The following is a 21,753-nucleotide window of genomic DNA, read 5'->3' as shown; positions in this document are numbered from 1 at the left end:
TAAACTGGCAAGAAAAAGTGGTGAAAATAAGTTAAAATATGGCAAGGTGGGTGTAGTTGCAGACAAAGGGTAAAAATAAACGAATCAGAATCAGAAATGTTTTTAATGGCCATGTACAGTTTTAAGGACAGTACAAGGAATTTGTCTTGGGAAAGGTGCATAAAGCAAACAAAAAACAAAACAAAAAAAAAACAACCCAGCAATAATAATAATAATAATGATAAATATAAAGGATGAGGGTTAAATAAAGGATAGATAGAGAATAAAGGATAAATAGGATATGAAGGGATCTAACGACCCCCTCCCAGTGTCTCGCGAGCTCAAACAGGGTCCTGACCCCAAGGTTGATAAACCCTGAATAATAGTTAATATATTATTTTTTTCATTTAACTTCAACCTAAAAAAAGACAATAGTGTGTAACTGCATATACAATCTGCTGCTGTGATTGGCTTTGCACGCGTGAACCCATCACGTGATCAAACAGGTGAGTTTCCGACTGTCTCAGCCAATCAGTGACGTCCCACTCCCTCACCTTTTTCTGCACCCCTCGGACTTGCAGAGCAGTGATTGGACACTAGGTGGCGGGGTGGGTCCATCCTGCTGCTGATTGGCTGAGTTTTTACAGCTTCACGTGAAGTTTTCTGCGGCTTTTCTCAGAAGGAAAGCGACGAGCACGCGGAAGGTGTGTGAGCGTTTCATCAGCTTCGCGTGGACAGGTGCGTACACAACACGCATGCGCAGACAGCCTGACCACTTGTTTCCACTTTGGGTTTGAACACAGTCCACATGTGGGGGAATGTAACACTACACCCACCTGTGTGCGCGAGTAGGACCAGGAAGAGATGCAAAGTAACCAAAACAAGCATGAAACTAACACTGAAGTGATCAAATCTACTAATATCTATAAATAACTACCAAAAAGATACAAAAAACGAGTCTTTAACAAAGTAAATTAAATGAATTAACTCAAAGGGAACTCAAAAAAGAGAGAAAAGGCTACTGAAAAAGTGAAACTAATAACGGAGGGAATAACATTCACAACAAATAGACACAAATCCAGCACAAAGACAAAAAAATGCAGCTCAAAAAGTATTAAGAATGTCAACAAAATGCAGGAAAATGTGTAAAACCAACACAGGGAGCATAAAAGAGTCAAATTTGTACAAACACAGCAGGAAGAAAAATAATCGTTAAAAGAATATACTGAACAAAACGGAAAGAAAACACAAACCTACACTGAGATGTTAAAAACTGCCACAGAGCAAAACAATTGAATACAATGTGTAACAGGAAGTACTTTTACATTGAAATAAAATAAACCAGAAAAACAAAGGAGTCAGAAATATTATCCCTCTGTATGTTATAATAAATAAGAAATATTTAGTAAATACGAGAGATGGACAATATTATCGGCCGATATTTTCCATAAAATGGAATATAGGTATTGTTTGTTTTTTACATAATAGATATATATATAATACAATACAAACTAAATCTGGCACTTTTTCCAATAACTGAAGTTTAATTATTGTTATGTGGAATAAATTCAGTGGGATGTAACATAGATAGTTGGAGGCACAACGTGTTCACTCTTTAAAGATACTGTATATAACACCACCTAAAATTAGATTATTGGTTAAAATGGGAAATTAAGTGTTATTGGCAAAAAGCTAATATGGAACATCTCTAATAAATATACATATTTAATGATATAATTAAGGATATTTGTTATTAGATATTGAGTGCGAGTGTGTTTTTTTTTTTTTTTTTTGTTGATGAAATCAGCGAGTGTGTTGAACTCGTGTCATATTTTATGATCTGTTAATGAGGGAAATGTCGTGTGTGTGATTTCCTCGCTTTTCCTTCTTATCCTCAGGCAGTGATTGAGTGTGTTTTCTTGAAGTGGGCGTGTTGCGTTCACACTGAAACTATGCTCTTCACATCTATGAGTCTGAGGTGTGGCCCTGCTCTCCGTCATTCAGCCACTCTCTGTCAGACGGGATCAGCAGCAGCAGCAGCTCAGAGACATGGAGGACGCTGATGGTCAGAAAGCAGCGGTGCAGAGCGGCATGGACATCAAAGGAGACGCCAAAGACAGTCCACGACCCGCTGAAGCCCCCAAAGAGAACGGAACAGAAGAAGCCCCCGAGGAGCAGAACCAGGAAAGCAAAATCCAGACGGATCGGCAGGAGTCAGAGGACCCCACTAAGCCTGAGGAGGACAAGGATGAAGAGGAGGACAAGGTAAAGGACAACCAGGATGAGTTGCAGATCGATGGGGAAGTTAAAGTCCTGGAACAGGATGTAGAGGTAAAGAACACACACACCTCCACAGATACGCCTTCTTTAGTGAAGTAACAACTTCATTAACACATGCTGTTGTTCTGATGATGACTTGGCAAAATGACAACAGGCTGACATGCTAAAGCACGTGTGTCAAACTCAAGGTCCGGGAGCCAAATCTGGCCCTTTAGAGCATCAAATTCGGCCCATTCGAGAAAGTAGAAATAACATTAAACATTTTGTAAATTCTCAGCACCTCCAAATACAAAACATCAATTAAAATCCACAATATTTGCATAGCTCAGTTTCCCAGTTATTATATCACATAACTGCAGTCATTTCTAATCTCAAATTGTTGAAAAAACGCTCAATTTTTCCAAAATCTGTCAAATTTTTCTTCAAATTATTTCAAAAAATTTCCCCAAATTCTCAAAATCAGGGATATTTAAGTGAAGATCCTACAGGGACTGATAATATACTCACATACTTGTTTATATATAATTTATACATTGAAGCACAAACCAGGGCACATTAATGTTGAATTTACTTATTTTCTGCCTAAAATCTGTGGCCCACTTAAGGTCAAACTGGTCCATATTTGGCCCCTGAAATAAAGCTAAAATTTACCATCATAAATGTATTTTAGTGTAGAACTGGTTTGTCTGGTTTTGTACAAATCTGCTCTGTCACGATTGAATCTATTAAGGTTTCATTTATTCAGACAACTATTTTTCTAAGAATTTCACTTTCCTCTTCTGACATTTTTCGACTGTCAACTGCCAGTCTTCCTCAGAGGCGTCTGCTGATTGCTTTGATGTGTCTTTGACTTCCACGCAATCATTCCAGCAAGTTCTTTTTTTCGTCGTCTTAAATAATATGTAAGGTTTCATTATTTCTGTCAGGATTTCAGTTCTCCTACACCTGACAAACGTATAAAAATCTTCATTTAATTAAGTTTGAATATGTATTATTTATTTATTTATTAATTGGATACGGGATGGTTTAGTTCTGGTCACAGCTTTCCTCACATGCAACAGGAAAGAGACCAAGTTTAACACAACTGGCATTCAAGCTGGAGAATCAGCAAAAACAACTATGCTTAATTTGAAACATCTGTCAATTCAGACATCTGTATGCTAACAGTGTTGTGAAAACGATGTTTAGTTAGCATTTTTAAATCTTTAAAGTGAAAACTCTCTTATTGTAGGGGAGAGCTTTTTGGGGCCCATTCATAAAGTCAGCAAAAATGGCCCAAATTAATATTTGAGCCATAGTATTTGGTCATGTTAAAGATGTAAATCCTTGTTTTACTCAGAAATAAAAATGTTTTGAAAGTGACCAAATATAGTGGAAAAGGTGGTGAAATGGGATTTTTAAAACCGCAGAAATTGGTTAAAAGTTACAAATTAGAGTAGTCAAAAATGGCCAGAAAAAGTGGTAAAAAGGGTTCAAGTTTGGTGAAGTTGTAGAAAAAGATTAAAAATAAGCAAAAATGGGCTGAAATTATTCTTAGTTTCTTGATTGCATCTGGTGATCCCCTCCCAAGTGTCTCGCGACCCCAAGTTTGAGAACCCCTGCTGTAGACAGATGAAAAGAAGTGTTTATACGTCTGATAAAACACCATTACCTTTAAGTTAAATCTGGTAAATTACTTAAGCTCCAGAAGCCAAAATGAAACTCTTGAATCCTGCAGAATATCACGCAAGTGCTACCGAGTGTTCTAGTGAGATTCCGTAGCACAAGATTGTACGTGTCCGTGTGTGTGAAGTATTTTTTTCGTCTGTAGAAGGTGAAGGAAGAACCTCTGGGTCCAGACGACGTGGTGTGTGACTCGTGCATTGAGAGCCCGTGTCGTGCCCTGAAGTCGTGCCTCACCTGCCTGGTGTCGTACTGCGAGGCTCACCTGCGCCCCCACCTGGAGAACCCCAAGTTCAACAACCACCGGCTGGTGGACCCGCTGAGGGACATCGAGCGCAGGACCTGCGAGAGCCACAAGTGGCCCCTGGAGCTGTTCTGCTCGGCCGATGGATGCTGCATCTGTAGAGACTGTGTGAGCGACGAACACCGAGGACACAACATGCAGCCTGTGACCGACGCACGCCGCCAGATAGAGGTCAGAAAACTACTTTGAATACTTTTATATTCATATTTTTCACACTGTGCCAGAGAAGCATGTTCCCTTTTACTTTAAATAAAAAAAAATATTAGAAAATGAATGTATTTTTCATTTAAAGTAGCATCTTATTAGATATTAGATTGTTTTCATCTTTTATTTTATGTGGGTTTTTGGAGTCCTTTTGTGTATTTTCTATGTTTTTCGGAGTAACTTACAGTACCCGGCTTTTCTCCTGTTTTCCTTTGTTTGTTCTAATTTCATGTGAAGTTTGCATTTTATTTGTTTTTCTACTTTGAGAGAACGACGTCACACATTCTAAGCAAACAAAAGGCGTCGGCCACAGGAAAAATAAGCTGTGGATCTGTGTGACTGTGTAACTCGTGGGTAAATATAGATCATAGTGTTCATAAAGCATAGGAGAAGAAGATCCTACTCTGATTGGTTAATCCCATCGGGACGCGTCTGGGAGCGCTCCGGTTCAGTTTCTGCTCCGGTCCGTCAACATTCCTGCGGCTTTCACACAACACCTGTTGTTGTTTGCAGAGCACAAACGTTTGAACCGGATGTTTGTTCTCCTTTGAACTCCAGACATGATGAAGAAAACACGCGAGGAAGGAAACTGATGAGCTGGGACTGTTGGGAAAACAGAGAAAATGTTCAGAAAAACGACTTCCTGTTCCATTTCATTTCATTACATAACTTCTGTTATGTCATCGCATGCAAACTCCATGACTGTGAACACACTTTAAGCTGGACATTAGTTGCAGATCCTTTAGGTCCTGCTTGTCAAAGTTCAGGGGCCTTAAAATCGTAACTGTAACCGTAATTGTAATCATGACTCACTGAGAACTCAAGTCTTCCAAACCAGAATTATCCACATTATTTATATTTTTTTTAATTAAAGCTACTGGAGACTAGGGGTGGGTACCTCACGGTACGATACACGATACAAAGCTCACGGTAACGATCATCTCACGATATGACGATACTGCAATTATCGATATATTGGTCAGAAATCAATCTACGATTATCTGACATAACAAGAAATTTTTTTTTACAATTTTTATTTTACATCTCTGAAAGACAATAAATTGAAAGCGTCCTATGAACAGTGACATTATTTTAGTGCAACATTTCTGTAAATATGTGTCAACATACCAATGTAAACGAATAAGTATCTCCAACTGTAAATCTGTAAACAAAAAATAGGGTCTTTCTTACCAGTGACACCATTATAGTGCAATATTCCAGTAAACAAAATATTGGTTACTTCAAAAAACAATGACAAAATTTCTGTGAAGACGTACCTGCACATTTTAGTAAAAAAGCAGAAAAGGTTTTGAAAATAATAAAACGATCTTGCGGAAAAACATCTCGATGCATTGCCGTATCGAGATATCGTCACGCTCCGACTGGAGACGACAATTGGTATTGTCAGATATAAAGACATAGTATGTTAAGAATGAAGTAAAAACACTGGACTCCGCATCCCACAATTCAATGCACCAAACTTTTCTGACGACATGTTTACCATGGAGATGAAAATTTTGCCGCCTTCACCATTACATTTTTATCCCAAGCGGCCAGTCGTTCACCGACTGTCGCCTTATTCTCCTCTCTCTTTTTTCACCTGGCCTTCAGAAATACACAAAATGATTACATAAATAGACAAAAAAGACAACAAACACACCAATAACACAAAAAATAACTGAAAAATGTACAAATTGACAACAAAAATACAGAATATTGACTTTTCATACACAAAATGATAACAAAAATACACAAAATGACATTAAAAACACAAAAGGTTACAGAAAATTTTACCAAACAACAAAAATACCAAATTTTGACTCATAACACACAAAGTGACATCAAAAATACACAAAATGACAAGAAAAATACACAAAATCACATTAAAAACACAAAAAGTAACAAATTGACTCGTCACACACGCACAATGATAACAAAAATATACAAAATTACGCCAAAAACACAAAAAATAACAGAAGACGTACATAACGTCAACAAAAACACAAAATATTCACTCATCACACACAGAATAACAAAAATACAACAAAAGTAAACAATATAACTCCAGAAACACACAAAACATCATCAAAAACACACAGGACATTAACGGACATGGACAAAAAGGACGAGAAAATATACACAACAAAAATACATAAAATGAAAAAAAATCATACAAAACAACAACAAAAACACTGAAACCCTTTGTTGCTCCCTGTGTTAAAGCTCCTATTGGTCATATAATCACATGTTTGTGACCCCGCCCACTTGCTCTGGGCCTTCCTCTACTTTGAAGAGGAATCATTGTACCAACATGCATTGAGGGAGTCATGTGACGTGTTGCTTGAAGCACAAACTCACTCCTGCGTGTTGATTGGTTGGTTGTCTCGACCTCAGAGTCGCCTGAACCTGTCTGAGGAATGTGGAGCTGTGCTGATGGAATGGGCTCTGTGGGCCCTGAGCTTGGCCTGTCAGGTGACTAACTTACGTGTGTGTTTTCAGAAGGAACTGAGGGACAAACAGGCTGAGATGGTGAAGACGGTGACGGCCGCCGAGAACGCCATCAACAAACTGCAGCTCAACACCATCTCCATCGAGGTAAACCAGTTAGTGTTAAACCATTAGTCACCAGTTCACCCAGTCACTCCACTGTGAGTCACCAGCAGCTGGTTTGGGTGGAGGTAAGCCCCACCCCCCTCCCCAACCAGCATCTTTCCCTCAGGTGGAACCTCTCCCTCTAAACATCTTAAAGTGACACCGCCACATTCCACACGTGTACTCAGGAATATGTCGACCCTGCATGATGTGGACATCACACTACACACACAACTACACAACCAGCTACACAACCAGTTACACAACCATCTCACCTCCACTTCAAAGGGTAAAAAATATCTAGCATTCCAAATGCTGAAACTGGGAAAACCATTAAAGAAGTGCAATGGCCTGAACATTAGCATTATTATTAGGGCTGGGACTTTAACATGTTAATTGCGATTGATTAATTACAGAAGAATAATGTGTAAAAAAAGAATTCAGGAAATAAGTCTACACTTTTTTTTTTTTTTTTGCACTCTGAACAGCGTGGAACCTTTCTCATTTCACTAGTTCCCAGTATACCCATAATACTGATGCACAGACCACGGCACTAAAAACAGGAGAACTCAAGAGAAGTTGTTTCTGTCCTTCATGGGAGTTAATTTATAGTTTATAATAACACTGGATGGAAAACAAAAGCCCAATTGTGTAAGAAAGAGTTTGATGATCACCAGAGCTCTTCTAGCCTCAGCTAGCACCTCAATGCTAAACATGTAGCGGCTAGCACGGACACTGCTCGCTCTAACATGCTAGCACAAGATGACTGGCTTCAGAGCAACAAATGAACAAAGTCAGTGGATAAACGATTTTAGTGGACAGTCGACCAATCTCGGTGGTAGAGGATGTGGGCGGGGCTAGAAGCGTTCCTACAGAAAGCATCGTTTGACCCAGCTTAACATTCTGAAATGAAAGCGGTTAAATGACACGGACTATCCTTCATGTTGTAGGATAATATCAAACCTTTTCACCATATTTTCCTGTTTGGTGATTAGACGGACACTTAAAAAATGTAGCGCTAAATCTTACAATACGATATCTTGAAAGACTGCTCGATCTCGTGAGATTCTGTGCGATTTGAGTGGAACGTTTGACTTCTATTTTTACCGCCATTTTGGGACATTCATTTTTGTACTTACGTATATCAAATAAGCGAAAGCCCTGAAATACCCTTTGAAAACTTTGAAACTGAAAATTGTAGACCCTAGACTGTTTTAGCTCCACGGAGAGGTTCCTAAACTGTTAAACGCTCCATTAACCGCTGAGTCATGAGAACCTGTCGGTCTTTCCCATAATTCCCGTGGGCTGACGTCCAGTAGATCGACCATTTTAAAGTAAAGCTTCTGATGGTGCTGAATTGTATTCACTTTAGGGCCCTTTAGTGACTCAAGGGGCCCCATGTAGTTACATAGTCCACTTAGGGCCAGAAACAATTTGTAATGACGCGAGATGTCGGATCAGACGTCTGTCTCTTTCCTTCACTTACTAGATTAAAAATGTGTGATATTTTCTGAAAACATGCGCGTTAGGCTACATTTGGTGTGAAATAGCTATTCCTGCTTAATCAATGATAAAGAATATTAATAAATGTGATATTTTCATTTCAGGAAGGGAATTCCGTGATTTCCGTCCTTTTCCTGCGATCGCAGAAAATCGGACTGTCTGCTGTGGCTGCTCCGATTCACAATAACTGCTTCATACACGTCAGAAGGAACTCCAGAATAAAGCCATATAATAAAAAAAACACTAACAAAACGTAAACGAGGAGGAAAATATAAATGAAGTATATTTTAAGGTATAAAATCGTTCAAAGAATGACTTTTTTTTTAAATACAAGTACACATTTTGTTTATCTGTAATACATTAAACACATTTCATATTCTCTACAGTTTCTCTTTACACTAAAATAGAGAAGTTGGTGCAAGAAAGTCAAGACAAATAAAAATAAAGAATCCAGAGTGAAATATTTTGTAAACACTTTAAATAAATAAATGAAGACTTTTACCACTTTGTAATTGATTCAACTTTATTTAATTAGCACAAATTACAACAAGTCATCACGAAGCACTATCAAAATATTAAATTTGTAAGAAAACAAAAACAAAAAAAAAAGAAAACAAAAACAAATCTGCATGAACAAGCATCAAGAAATCTCCAGCAGAACCAGGTTCAGTGATGGCAGCCATCAGAGAACAGAAGATGTCTTAAAATCCACCCATAATGTCCTGAAAGTGTCTGAACTCCTTCATTAATGTGTTGTTGAGATCAAAATGAGCAGAACGAAGCGCAGCGTGTTCCTTGGAATGTTTGGTCTTTGATCCACGTGTTGTCGTGTAACCGCCAGAGCTTTTCCACAGAATTCTGTGACGGAGGTGCGAGCGGTGATGGAGGTGCAGTTTGCTGAGCTCCAGGCGGCGGTGGAGCGAGCAAAGAAGGAGGTGACGGAGATCCTGGAGGGGGAGGAGACGCAGGCTCTGAAACAGGCCGAGGGCATCAGAGTCCACCTGGAGCAGAGGTGCAGCGACCTGAAGAAGACGCAAGCACAGGTGGAAAAGCTCTCCAAGAACAAGAACGACGTGGACTTCCTCCAGGTGACGCCACTGCTGTTCCACCTCTGGTTATTAAATAAAAAAGCACTTAGTTCTGAGAAAGGGAACTGAAAACAGGAAACCACCAAATGTTCACCACACACAGCACAAGTTCCAAAAAATGAACAGTGATTCCTTCTACAACGATGTTTCAGTTTGTCTTTCTGTGAAAGTCAGGTCATTTTGTATACTTTAGTTTTCATTTTGTGTCTTTTTGTGTCATTGTGTGTATTGTTTGTCATTTGTTTTGTTGTTCTGTATTGTTTGTCATTCTTTGTGTTTTTCAGGAATTTTGTATGTTTCTGGATTCATTTTGTGCGACTTTCTTGATGTTTTGTGTTTTTGTTACTACTTTGTCATTTTTTCTGTTTTTCTTGACGTTGTGTTTTTGTTGCCATTTTATGGTTTTTATTCTGTCATTCTGTGTATTTTGTAAGTTTTTGGATTCATTTTGTGCATCTTTCTTTACGTTTTGTGTTTTTATTTGCATTTTGTTGATTATTCTTGACTTTTTGTGTTTTTATTGCCATTTTATGTTTTTTTATTCTGTCATTCTGTGTATTTTTTTCACTAATTCTGCATGTTTTTGGATTTAGTTTGTGCGTCTTTCTTTAGATTGTGTTTTTGTTGCCATTCATTTTTTTTTTTGTGTATTCATTTTGTGTTTTTCTTGTCATTAAGTGTTATGTTTTTGGATATATTTTGTGCACCTTTCTTGACTTTTTTTTGTTTTTGTTGGCATTTTGTGGGTTATTTTATGTATTTTAATTAGTTTTCTGTGTTGTTGTTGTTCTGTGTATTTCTCAGTAATTCTGTAGGTTTTTGGATTCATTTTGTGCATTTTTGTTGTCATTAATTTTTTTTTTTCTGTCATTTTTTGTGTTTTTTTTGTCATTTTGTCATTTTTTGTTTTGGATGTTTCGAGTGTTTCTTCTGTCATTTTGTATATTTTTTTGTGTGGGCCGAGGACCAACAGTTGTCTACATCCTCGCTGTCGTTTCCATATGTACACGCACACGCACACACACATCTGGGATCATGTAGTTACAGAATCCTTGTATTGATAACTGAACAATATCCGATCAATAACTCCTTCTGATAAGAAACGTTCCCTTTTTTTTTTCTCTGGTGTTTTCCAGGAATATTCTGAGTGGAAGAAAGAAGTTCCGGACATTTCTCTTCCCGGAGTCTACATCGGCCTCATGGATCGTCTCAACTCCTTAAGCCGAGTCATCGTCAACTCCACCCAGGAGCTGTGCTCTCAGCTGGTGTCGTCCTACATAGACAAGGTCAAGGAGACGTGTAAAAACGGTGAGGAACGAATAAGAAGAAGCTGCACAAAGATGATCATAAAAGATCTGAGGACGAGTTCCAACACGTGAGGAATGAGGAAGAGAATGTGAATCTCCATCAGCTGCAGACGCACCAAGGAGTTCACAAACTCTTCCAAAGCCTGCAGCCTTTTTCAGGATTAGCGTCACCATTAATCACCATAAATCATCATAAATCATGCACATTTTCTCAGAAAACCAACTATTCTGCACAAGAGTTTACAGAATTGTGATTTATTATAAACAAATTCTAATTAATTAGTTGATAGCAAATAAATAATTCATAGAATGCAAAGAAACTGTATTTACAGATAAAATCAAAGTGGAGATGCGCAAAAAAGACAAACACCAAATTATTGTTTTGGATGAAAATATGACAGATTTATATATATATAAAAAAATACTGTTAAAGTATAACAAAAAATAAGATCAAGCTGATTTATATAAACATAAAATATAACAAAATAAGACAAATCAAACATAATTATATATAAAAATTAAATAAATGCATAAATAAATCAATGAAAAAATAAATAAAATGTAATGAAGTCAAAATAAATGTAAAAATAAAAAGTTTCATTAATGGTAAACTCAGGCTGTTGAAAAGTGTCTAAAATTTCATATTCCATTAATATTCTTTTTTATTTTTCAAGTTTATAAATGATCCCTTCAAGGATCTCGTAGCCTTTAAAAAAAAATAAAAAATTGAGCGTAAACACATACATTTTCAGGCAGATTTTCTCTGAAATTGCTGGAATTTATCACAAAATTGACTTAAAGAAACTTCCTTCAGCTCAATGACGTGCCTTCCTGAATCTGTGAATGTGTGATTGTCTGCAGATAAAATGGGAATAAAGACGACGGTGCACCAGATCTTCGCCGCCAAACAGAACATGTCTTTACCTGATCCTGTGACTCACACCGACTTTCTCAAATGTGAGTTTATTGTGTACACACACACACACACACACACACACACACACACACACACACACACACACACACACACACACACACACCATAACATCTAAGCACTAACTCACTTCAACAGGCAACGCAAGCTAATAATAAACCAGGCAATTGTGTGTTTTTATTTCATCTTTGTTGCCTTTTTGATTTAGTTTTTGTCATTTTGTGGGTTTTGTTGTTATTTTGTATAGTGTTGTTGTGTATTTCTGGAGTGTTTTGTTGCCTTTTTTGATTTTCCTGTTTTTGTTATTTTATTATAGTTTTGTCCATTTTTTTTTAGTAATTGTTTTTGTTGTAGTTTTATGTTTATTGGAGTCATTTTGTTGCCGTTTTGTTTATTTTTTCTGTCATTGTATGTGTTTTTGTTGTAGTTTTGTGTGTTTCTGTTGTGGTTTTATACGTTTTTCAGTAATTTTGTTCCTCCACAGACGCGTCTCATGTCAGCTTCGACGCAGACACGGCTCATAAGTTTCTGCGTCTGACGGAGGAGAACAGGAAGGTGACCAACACCACGCCCTGGCAGCACCCGTACCCCGACGTGCCCGAGCGCTTCGACAACTGGCGCCAGGTGCTGGCCGTGGAGAGCTTCTACCTGGGCCGACACTACTTCGAGGTGGACATCAGCGGTGAGGGGACGCACGTGGGCGTGACCTACAAGAGCATCGACCGTAAAGGGGCGGAGAGCAACAGCTGCATCACGGGGAACAACTTCTCCTGGTGTCTGCAGTGGAATGGACGCACGTTCTCGGCCTGGCACAGCGACGTGGAGACGCCGCTCAGCGCTCAGAAGTTCACGCGTGTGGGCGTGTACGTGGACTACACCAGAGGTCTGCTGGCCTTCTACGGCGTGGACCAGGACTTCACCCTCATCCACCAGTACCAAGCCGACTTCCTGGAGCCGCTCTATCCGGCATTCTGGCTCTCTAAGAAGGAGAACGTAGTGGCGCTGGTGGCGCCGGGCGATCCGCTGAGGCTGAAGAGCCCCTCCCCTCCCACATCCCCCATCAGCGGAGCTGTTGTTCCTTAAAGGCACAGCCTCACGCTTAAACTGTGGGAGAGGAACTGTTGTAGTTTGATGTGTATTTTGGAATCGTTTTGTGTGTTTTGGAGCCATTTAGTGTTTTTTTTTTTTTGTCATTTGTGTGTTTTTTGGAGCCATGTAGCATGTTTTTTTGTTTGATGTGTCTTTTAGAGTAATTTAGTGTTGTTGCCATTTTGTTGTTTTGTTTATTTTCCTGTCGTGTTTGTTTGTTTTGGTGATTTTGTTGTATTGTTCTTTTTTCTGTCATTTTGTATGATTTTGTTGTCGTTGCTGTGGCTGAAGTGCCCCTTCCCCCTCTACCTCCCCCTACCATGTCATAAACGCACAACCTGACGCTTGAACTATGGGAGAGGAACTGTATTCACACTATGATTTCTGACCTTCAGCTTCTGAGAAAAAGAGGAAACAAACAAAGCATGTGAGAGCAGAAATAAACAAATATTTACAATGTAACTGTTGCTTTGGGAATTCTCTTTTAATCCCTCAACCAGATGGTGGTGTTTTTGAATACAGGTCAATTCATTTTTATCAAAGACTAGCAATAAAATATTGAAATGCACTGAACAAAAATATAAAAGCAACACTTTTGCTGCCATTTTTCATGAGCTGAACTCAAAGATCTAAAATATTTTCTATATACACAAAGAAATTTCTCACAAATATTGTTTACAAATGTGAGCGTTAGTCCACTCAAGTGGGTTACAACGACAAACTGCAGTCAGGTCGTGACCCTAATGAGGACGACGAACATGCAGATGAGCTTCCCTGAGACGATTTCTGACAGTTTGTGCAGGAATTTTTTGGTGATGTAAACCGACTGTTACAGCAGCTGTCCAGGTGGCTGGTCTCAGATGATCATGGAGATGAACATGCTGGACGTGGAGGTCCTGGGCTGGTGTGGTTAGACGTGGTCTGCGGTTGTGAGGCCGGTTGGATGTACTGCCAAATTCTCTGAAACGCCTTTGGAGACAACTTATGGTAGAGGAATGAACATTCAATTCACAGGCAACAGCTCTGGTTGGCGTTCCTGCAGTCAGCAAGCCAATTGCAACATCAGTGGCATTGTGCTGTATAATTCAACTAAACATTTTTAGAGTGGCCTTTTATTGTGGCCAGCCTAAGGCACACCTGTGCAATAATCATGCTGTCTAATGGGCATCTTGATATACCACACCTGTGAGGTGGGATGGATTATCTTTGCAAAGGAGAAGTGCTAACTGACACAGATTTAGACACATTTGTGAACAATATTTGTGATGTATTTTTTAATTATAATACAGTTCCACAGGAGTAATAATGTTAATGTTACAATGTTTCGGTAAATATAGTTTTAAAAAATAAAATAAATAATAATATTAAAGTAACTCCAGAAGTTGTAGTTTATCTGCCCTACCAGCAGGTGGCAGCAGTGTGTAACAGGAAAAACATCAGATATTGTTGAGTAACCAACAACAGTGGTTGATCTGCGAGTCAAAAGACTTAAAATGATTTCATCTATTTTATTTTACTATAAACTTGTTGGTTTTCCCTCTGAAAGACAGTGTCAGACTTGACCAATGATTTTGAATTGTTTAATATGAAACCCATTTCGGAGCTTTATTTGAAACGTGAAAAAATGCAGTAAAATTAAGGGACAAATGTATTTGAAGGTTAAACCTTAATCTTATTTTCATACTCTGAGAAGTAACTACAAAAGTAAAGATGCTTCCTTTGTTGTAGTTTCACCAGGTGACCAACAAGCGGCAGCAATGTGTAACTAAAAAACATTGTATCGTATAGTATTTTATTTTAGGATTGTGCAAGTAAAACCAACCTAAACTGAGTTTGACAAAAGGAAATGACGTCATCAGAGTGAGTTTTTATTATTTATAATTTATTATTAGTTTCACTCAAAATTTTGTCAGAATTTTGATTTTAGTTGATTTTCGGAATTTAAATTCAAAATGATTAATTGTTGATCTGTAAAGGATTTAATCGACCAAAAAATTTTTTTTAATAATTAACTCATAAGTACTTTATTAATTCCAACATGGAGATTAATTCTGATTGGCTCATTTCAAACAATCAATCAAATTTGATCTCCTCACCACCAGAGGGCAATAGTCTGAATGAGTATTTTTGTTGCAGTTTTGTGTCTTTGTTGCTGTTTTGTTTATGTTTCTGTTATTTTGTGTATTTTTTCGTACTGTATTTTCAGTCATTTTGGTGCCGACGCAGCAACATCTGGATCACGCAGAAATCTAAGCAATAAAAGATGTGAAATTGACAATTTTTCTAAATAAAATCACCTGAACGAACGTAAACATTTTCAACTTTCTTTGCGGCATGGTGCATTCTTCTGGTTAGGAAACAATGATCTAAAGCACACTTGTGGGATTGGTTGGACATTTTGTGTATTTTTGTTTGTTTTTTGGAGTCATTTTTATATTTTTGTTACCGTTTTATTCATTTTCCTGTCATTTTGTGTATTCGTGTAGTAGTTGTGTACATTTTTGAGTCATTTTGTGTTTTTGTTGCAGTTTAGTTGTAGTTTTGTTTATTTTTGCTGTCATTGTGTAAATTTTTTGGTCCTCCACAGACGACTCCCAGGTCAGCTTCATTTTCAAGTCAACATTAATGTGCCCTGGTTTGCACTTCAACATATAAATGATATATAAATGATTAAGTATGTGAGTATATCAGTCCTTGCAGGATTTTCCACTAATATTTCCCTGATTTGGGGAATTTAGGGAAATTTTGTTAAATAAGTTGAGGAAAAATTGCCAGATTTTGGAAAAATTAAGAGTTCTTTCAACAATTTGACATTAAAAAAGACTGGTGTAATGTAATATAAGAACTGGAAGACTGAGCTCTGCAAATACTGTGGATGTAAAATGAGTTTTTGTATTTGGAGAAGCTGAAATAGTTGGCAATTTCCAAAATGTTTCATGTTATTTCTATCAGATTTTCTTTCTCAAGCGGGCCAAATTTGATGCTCCAAAGGGCCGTATTTGGCCCCCGGGCCTTGAGTTTGACACATGTGGTGTAAAGTGCGTGTGAGTTCTGTGGATCTCAAAGAGTGTTTCATTTAAAAGCAGCTTCATTAAAAGCGCGCTGGCCGTGCCTGTAGTTTGGCTCTAACACCTCCTACACCTCATTCTTCTTCTCCCACGTTTACAAGGCTTGTAATGATCCACAAATTGATGCAGGAAACAGAGGTGGAAAGTTTAGTGGAAAGAGAGCGCGCTGAGGGTGAACGTGTGGCTGTTTCACTCAGTCTTTGGCAGGTGAACGTAGTGGCTTTCTGTTGTTAGCGATGGTTAGCTAATGGCTGAGTTCACTTTGAGTGGATGTGGCTTTCATGAACTTATAAAGGCAACTCTCTCTTCTGAGGAACAGAAGAGAGAGTTGTGTTGCGTAGCATGTTTGCTAGCATGTTTCTGACGCGCTCACATAGCACTGGGGTTAGCACTTAGCTAGCAGCTAATCAACGACAGCATTCAGAGGATAATAAGTAGATAAATATTCAAATGACTCCAGCAAGTTATTTTTCTTACATTTCACCTTTATTCTCGACATTTCAACTTTATTCTTTAAATTTTGACTTTATTTTCAAAATTTTGACTTAATTCTCAAAATTTCAAGTATATTATTGAAATTTCACCTTTCATCTAGAAATTTTATCTTTAAACATGACATTTCGACTTTAATCTTGACTATTTGACTTTAATCTTGACTATTTGACTTCAATCTCAAAATTTCTACTTTATTCTCAACATTTCAACTTCAATCTTGACATTTTGACCTAATCTCGACATTTTGACTTCTAGAAATTTCAACGTTATTCTCGACATTTCAACTTTATTTTCAAAATTTTGACATTATTCTCAAAATTTTGACTTGATTCTTAAAATTTCAAGTATATTATTGAAATTTCACCTTTCATCTAGAAATTTCAACTTTAAACATGACATTTCGACTTTAATCTTGACATTTTAACTTTACTCCCAATATTTGACTTTAATCTCGACTATTCGACTGTATTCTCGCCATTTCGACTTTATTCTCAAAATTTCAACTTTTTTCTCGACATTTCGACTCTAATTTTGACATTTTAACTTTGATCCAGAAAATTTTTACTTTATTCCTTATATTTCGACTTCAATCTCAAAGTTTCTTCTTTATTCTCAACATTTCATCTTCAATCTTGACATTTTGACTTAATCTCGACATTTTGACTTTATTCTCGAAATTTCAACGTTATTCTCGACATTTGAACTTGAATCTCGATATTTCAACTTTTATTCCTGATTTGCCAAAAATCATTTTCTCCATCATAATTGGCCCTAATCGTCTTCCGTAGAACCCAAAGTGAAACTGTGAGTAGCTTTTTTAGTCGTCACAGAAGCCAAAGTCGCGTGTGCTCGGTTCCTCTGATTCATCCACATTTCTCAGCCTTGTTTTTGTTTTAGGGGAAGTTTTTTTTTTCCTTCTCTGTGTTGATTTTCGTCTCTTGTTTTTCTTCCTACTTGTGCAAGATGTTGTGGTTTCCACATGACGAAAGTCTGCAAAGCCTTTCCGTAACGGGGGTGAAGGATGGGTCCTCGAGTTTCCACCGCAGAACAACAATGTTTCAATTTGTCTAATGGAGAGTATTTAGGCTAAGTAAACTATCACTCCTCAGGTTTGGATGTGCGGCCGCGTGCAGACGTTTTATTCAAAGCATTCGTGTGGCGAGGGTGTGGGGGGGGGCGGGGGTCTGACGTCTGGGACGCAGACGGGGAGAGGCCTGGAATGAGGCAGGAAACCACACAGTTTGCGTGATTATGAGTCTTTAAACGTTGGCTTTCAAAAACACCTGCAGACCCTTTGACCTTTGACCTCCTTTATTCCTACTTATGATCAAATGATAGAATATAGATGAATGTCATGTTTTTCATTCAGTTTTTGAGTCTGCACTGAAGTCTAAGTCAGAGATGCTCAGCTTTTATCACAGGGGGCGGGGCTACAAACATGTGATCATATCTGATCTGAGGGTCACATGACCAATCAGAGCATTAACAACATTTTGTGCATTTCTGTTGTCGTTTTGCATTTTTTTCTGTTACTCTGTAATTCTGATCATTGTAGTTGTCGCTTGAGTATTTTTTTTTTTTTTTTGCCATTTTGAAAATGTATCATCATTTTGTGTATTTCTGTTTGGATTTTGTGTATTGTTGGGTTTTTTTTTGTATATTTCTCTTAACATTTGCATATTTATTTGTATTAGTTGTCTTGTGTATTATTTAGTAGTTTTGTAAGTTTTTGGGATCAATTTGTGTATTTTATCATTGTTTTGCTCATTTTTCTGTTATTTTTTGTGGCACCTCGTGTGATTTTATTAGTTTTGTGTATTTTCAAAGTCATTTTGTGTGTTTACTATCTCAAGCATCTCTGGTTGAGATAGTAAACGTTAAATATTTAATATGATTTCAATATTCAGGAAAGAGTTTTGTGTCGTTTTGTGCTAACCACGAGCTAATGCTAATATTTCTATATCTGTCAGTGTCCTGTACGCCTCTTTCAGGTGATTAGTGGAGGTGAAGGGCCTCTAAACAGCTCACTGCAGATTTGATTGGTTTAATGAGACTCACAGAGAGGAATGATTGAGCATCGTCCATCCCTGAGCTGGAGGAGGAAGATTTGCACAATATCATTTGGTATTATTTTGTAATAATGTGCAGAAAGCATGAAAATCCAGGAGGAAATGATCCCAGGGATGAGCAGCTGCACAATGTGTGTTGTCGAGTCAAGCTGCATGCAAACATACACACGTGTGTTTCCCAGACTCTCAAACACGCAGCGTTTGAAATGTTTGGATTCCACATTAATGAGCCGTGATGACGGACGGAACCGTTGAAAATGAAGAGTTTGTGTTTTGGTCAAAGCTTCAGTGCCACGTGGGGTTATTATTTACCCTTAAACACAAAACACTCACACACGGCTATTATTTAGCAAACAGCAGCCATCACACCTGCTTTAAGTCACATTTACACACCCTTTCAAAGTAAAAAATAATAGGTTGTAGTCGCTGAACAACAAGTATGGAGCGGGAAAGATAAAAAAAACTGTTGGATTCATCTGTTTGACTGCAGAAATATCCTCTAAAGCAGAGGTTCTCAACCCAATTGGGTTTGCAAAACACTGGGAGGGGTTCGCCAGATCCATTCAAGTATTATTTTTTTTAACAATTTCAGCTCATTTTTGCTTATTTTTACCCTTTTTCTGTAACTGCACCAAACTAGCCATATTTGAACCTATTTTCATCACTTTTTCTCACCTTTTTTTGCTACATTACTCCCCTTTCTGACACTTCTCCATCAAATTTCAATGCCTTTTCTGCACTTTTTTTTCCGCTTTGAAGACATTTTCGACACTTATAAACCACTTTCCACCACTTTTCAACATAATGTCACATATGTTGACCTATTATTGTCACTATTAACCACATTCACCATTTGTCATGTCCATTATTTGCCAGTTTAAACTAATTGTTCCAATATTGACACTTCAAACCCTTTTTTACCACTTTTTCTCTCAGTTTTTGGCCACTCTAATTTGCAACTTTTGACCAATTTCTGTGGTTTTGAAAATCCCATTTCATCACCTTTTCCACCATTTTTGGTCATTTTTCACCCATTTTATTTCTGATTAAAACAAGAATTTCCATCTTTAAGATGAGTATATACCATGAAGCAAATAATAATAAATGTCCTGGATAACAGTGGATATTATTCAGATAAATACATGTGTTTATCACAGATTCATAGGACAATGGACCATCATTTTGCTGACTTTATGGATGGACCCTAAAAAGCTCTCCCCTTTATTCCCCTTATAGATGGCCCTGTCTCCACATGACTGTTCTTCAATGTTCATGTCTGTTACGGAGGCCGTAAAGTAATTAGAGAACATGATCAGTGCCTGAGACGAGGCAAGCATTGCCGAGCTCTGAGATCATAAAATAACGGATTCTTGGTTTTTGGTCTCTCTGTGTTCCACAAATTCTTCCTCCTGATTTCACAGCTGTGCAGCTCATTAGCAGACAGTCACATGAGGAGTAAAAAGAAAGTAAATGCTAAAATGTTTGCAGGTTCATCAAACAACAGAAGATAGTTCACTATGAGATCCACAACCCGCCATAAAAACGTCAGTTTTCCAATTAGTTGTTCGCAGCAGGGAGACAGTGAGACATGCAGGACTGCAGCTCTCCAGGAATATTTTTACATGTTTGAATCACCATTACTGTCTTCTTCTTTTCATGTGTTATATGACAAGTCTTTCCTATATGTGAAGGTTTCATTTATTCAAACAACAGTTTTTCTAGAAATGTACTTTGATTTCTTGACATGTTTCGACTGTCAACTGCCAGTCTTCTTCGGAGGCATCTGCTGATCGCTTTAATGTTTTCTTAACTTCCGCGTAATGACTCCAGGAGAAGACAAAAATAACTTGCTGGAGTTATTGCACCAAAACAGTTTTTCACTCTCGGCCTGAAGGACACTGAAGTCAACTGAATCACAAATCCAGATCGATTTGATTCTGCCAGACTTCTTCAGAGGCCTCTGCTGAGGAAGACTGGGGGTTGACAGTTGAAACATGTCAGGAGATCAAAGTAAATTTCCAGATAATCAGTTAAGTCTGAATAAATGAAGCCTTAACATATTATTCAGAAAAAAGCCATAAAAAGCTTGCTGGAATTATTAAGAGGAACTCAAGGACTAATCAAAGTGATCAGCAGACACCTCTGAAGAAGACTGGCACTTGACAGTCGAAACATGTCAGGAGATCAAGTAAATTTCCTATAAAACAGTTGTCTGAATAAATGAACCTGTAAATCATTATTCAAAAAGATGATCCAAAAAATTGATGGAATTATTAAGCAGAAGACAAGGAAGCATCAAAGTGGTCACCAGATGCCTCTGAAGAAGACTTAACATATTATTCAAAAAGAGGACAAAAATAACTTTCTGGAATTATTAGTCTTTCCTATAGTTTGTATTCATTCTTTTCCACATCAAACGCTGATGTTCTCCGTGAACCTTCAGCTGCACATGTTCCGCTCTGTTCTCCTTTGGTCCCATCACATCGCCCCGAGAGTTATTCCACCTCTGCTGTTTTTCCCAGTGTTTGCTGGACATGCTCAGTATGACGCTGGTGAACCGAGCCGCGGGAGGTCTGAAGCTCGTGTTGATACAGTTGCCTTCGCCTGAGGCTGGACAACAGATCCAGATCGGGCCTCCGGCGCTGACCTCCACGGCTCCTCCATGGCTCCCCGTACCGCAGAGTTCACGGCCTGCACAGCTGAGCTCAGAGTCTCCAAATAGACAAGTCAATGAAAGGCTCCAATCAAGTAAATAAGTAACTAAATATGTAACTTTAGTAAGTAGCTAAGAGTGTTAATAACTAAATAGGTTCAAAACAGTAGGTAAAGTTAGCATAACCAAGTATGTCACTAAGTATATATGTTAGTAACTGAGTAGGTGTTAACTAAGTAAGTAGATACTGTATGTGGTGATTAAGAATTCTGATTTTAAACTTTGACTTTTTCTCAGAATACTGACTTTAATATATGTGAAGGTAGTCTTGGTGAATTTTAGACCATTTTTAAACACTAAACTTAAGTACAAAAATGTTGAAATTTATCTTTCATCAGCCCCCCAAGAAAAACAATTGAATTCCTAGAGAAAAGCCAGAATTCTGAGTTTTAAGTCAGAATTCTTAGTTTCAGAATTATGAATTTATTCTCAGAATTCTGATTTCAAACTCAGAATTCTGACTTTG

At 37.8% G+C, this 21,753-nt stretch overlaps 1 protein-coding gene across 1 annotated transcript; it reads left to right on the top strand.

Annotated features, from left to right (window-relative positions):
• Window positions 1-625: 625 nt before the first annotated feature.
• trim16 (tripartite motif containing 16) lies at window positions 626-13,052 on the top strand. Its single transcript, XM_028476323.1, has 8 exons — window positions 626-717; window positions 1,878-2,310; window positions 4,070-4,396; window positions 6,929-7,024; window positions 9,379-9,612; window positions 10,749-10,920; window positions 11,781-11,876; window positions 12,338-13,052. The coding sequence occupies exons 2-8, from the start codon at window positions 2,029-2,031 to the stop codon at window positions 12,934-12,936; spliced, it is 1,806 nt and encodes a 601-aa protein (XP_028332124.1). The 5' UTR covers window positions 626-717; window positions 1,878-2,028; the 3' UTR covers window positions 12,937-13,052.
• The last annotated feature ends 8,701 nt before the right edge of the window (window positions 13,053-21,753 follow it).

Source organism: Gouania willdenowi, chromosome 19 (genome assembly GCF_900634775.1).
Source record: "Gouania willdenowi chromosome 19, fGouWil2.1, whole genome shotgun sequence".
Classification (NCBI taxonomy): domain Eukaryota; kingdom Metazoa; phylum Chordata; class Actinopteri; order Blenniiformes; family Gobiesocidae; genus Gouania; species Gouania willdenowi.
The sequence above is the reverse complement of the archived record's forward strand: the minus strand, read 5'-3'. Positions and strand labels throughout refer to the sequence as shown.

Coding starts and splice junctions, on each gene's coding strand:
- trim16 (XM_028476323.1), top strand. CDS start 2,029: ATGGAGGACGCTGATGGTCAGAAAGCAGCGGTGCAGAGCGGCATGGAC. Junction 4,397..6,928: donor ACGCACGCCGCCAGATAGAG/GTCAGAAAACTA, acceptor GTGTGTTTTCAG/AAGGAACTGAGGGACAAACA. Junction 9,613..10,748: donor ACGACGTGGACTTCCTCCAG/GTGACGCCACTG, acceptor GGTGTTTTCCAG/GAATATTCTGAGTGGAAGAA.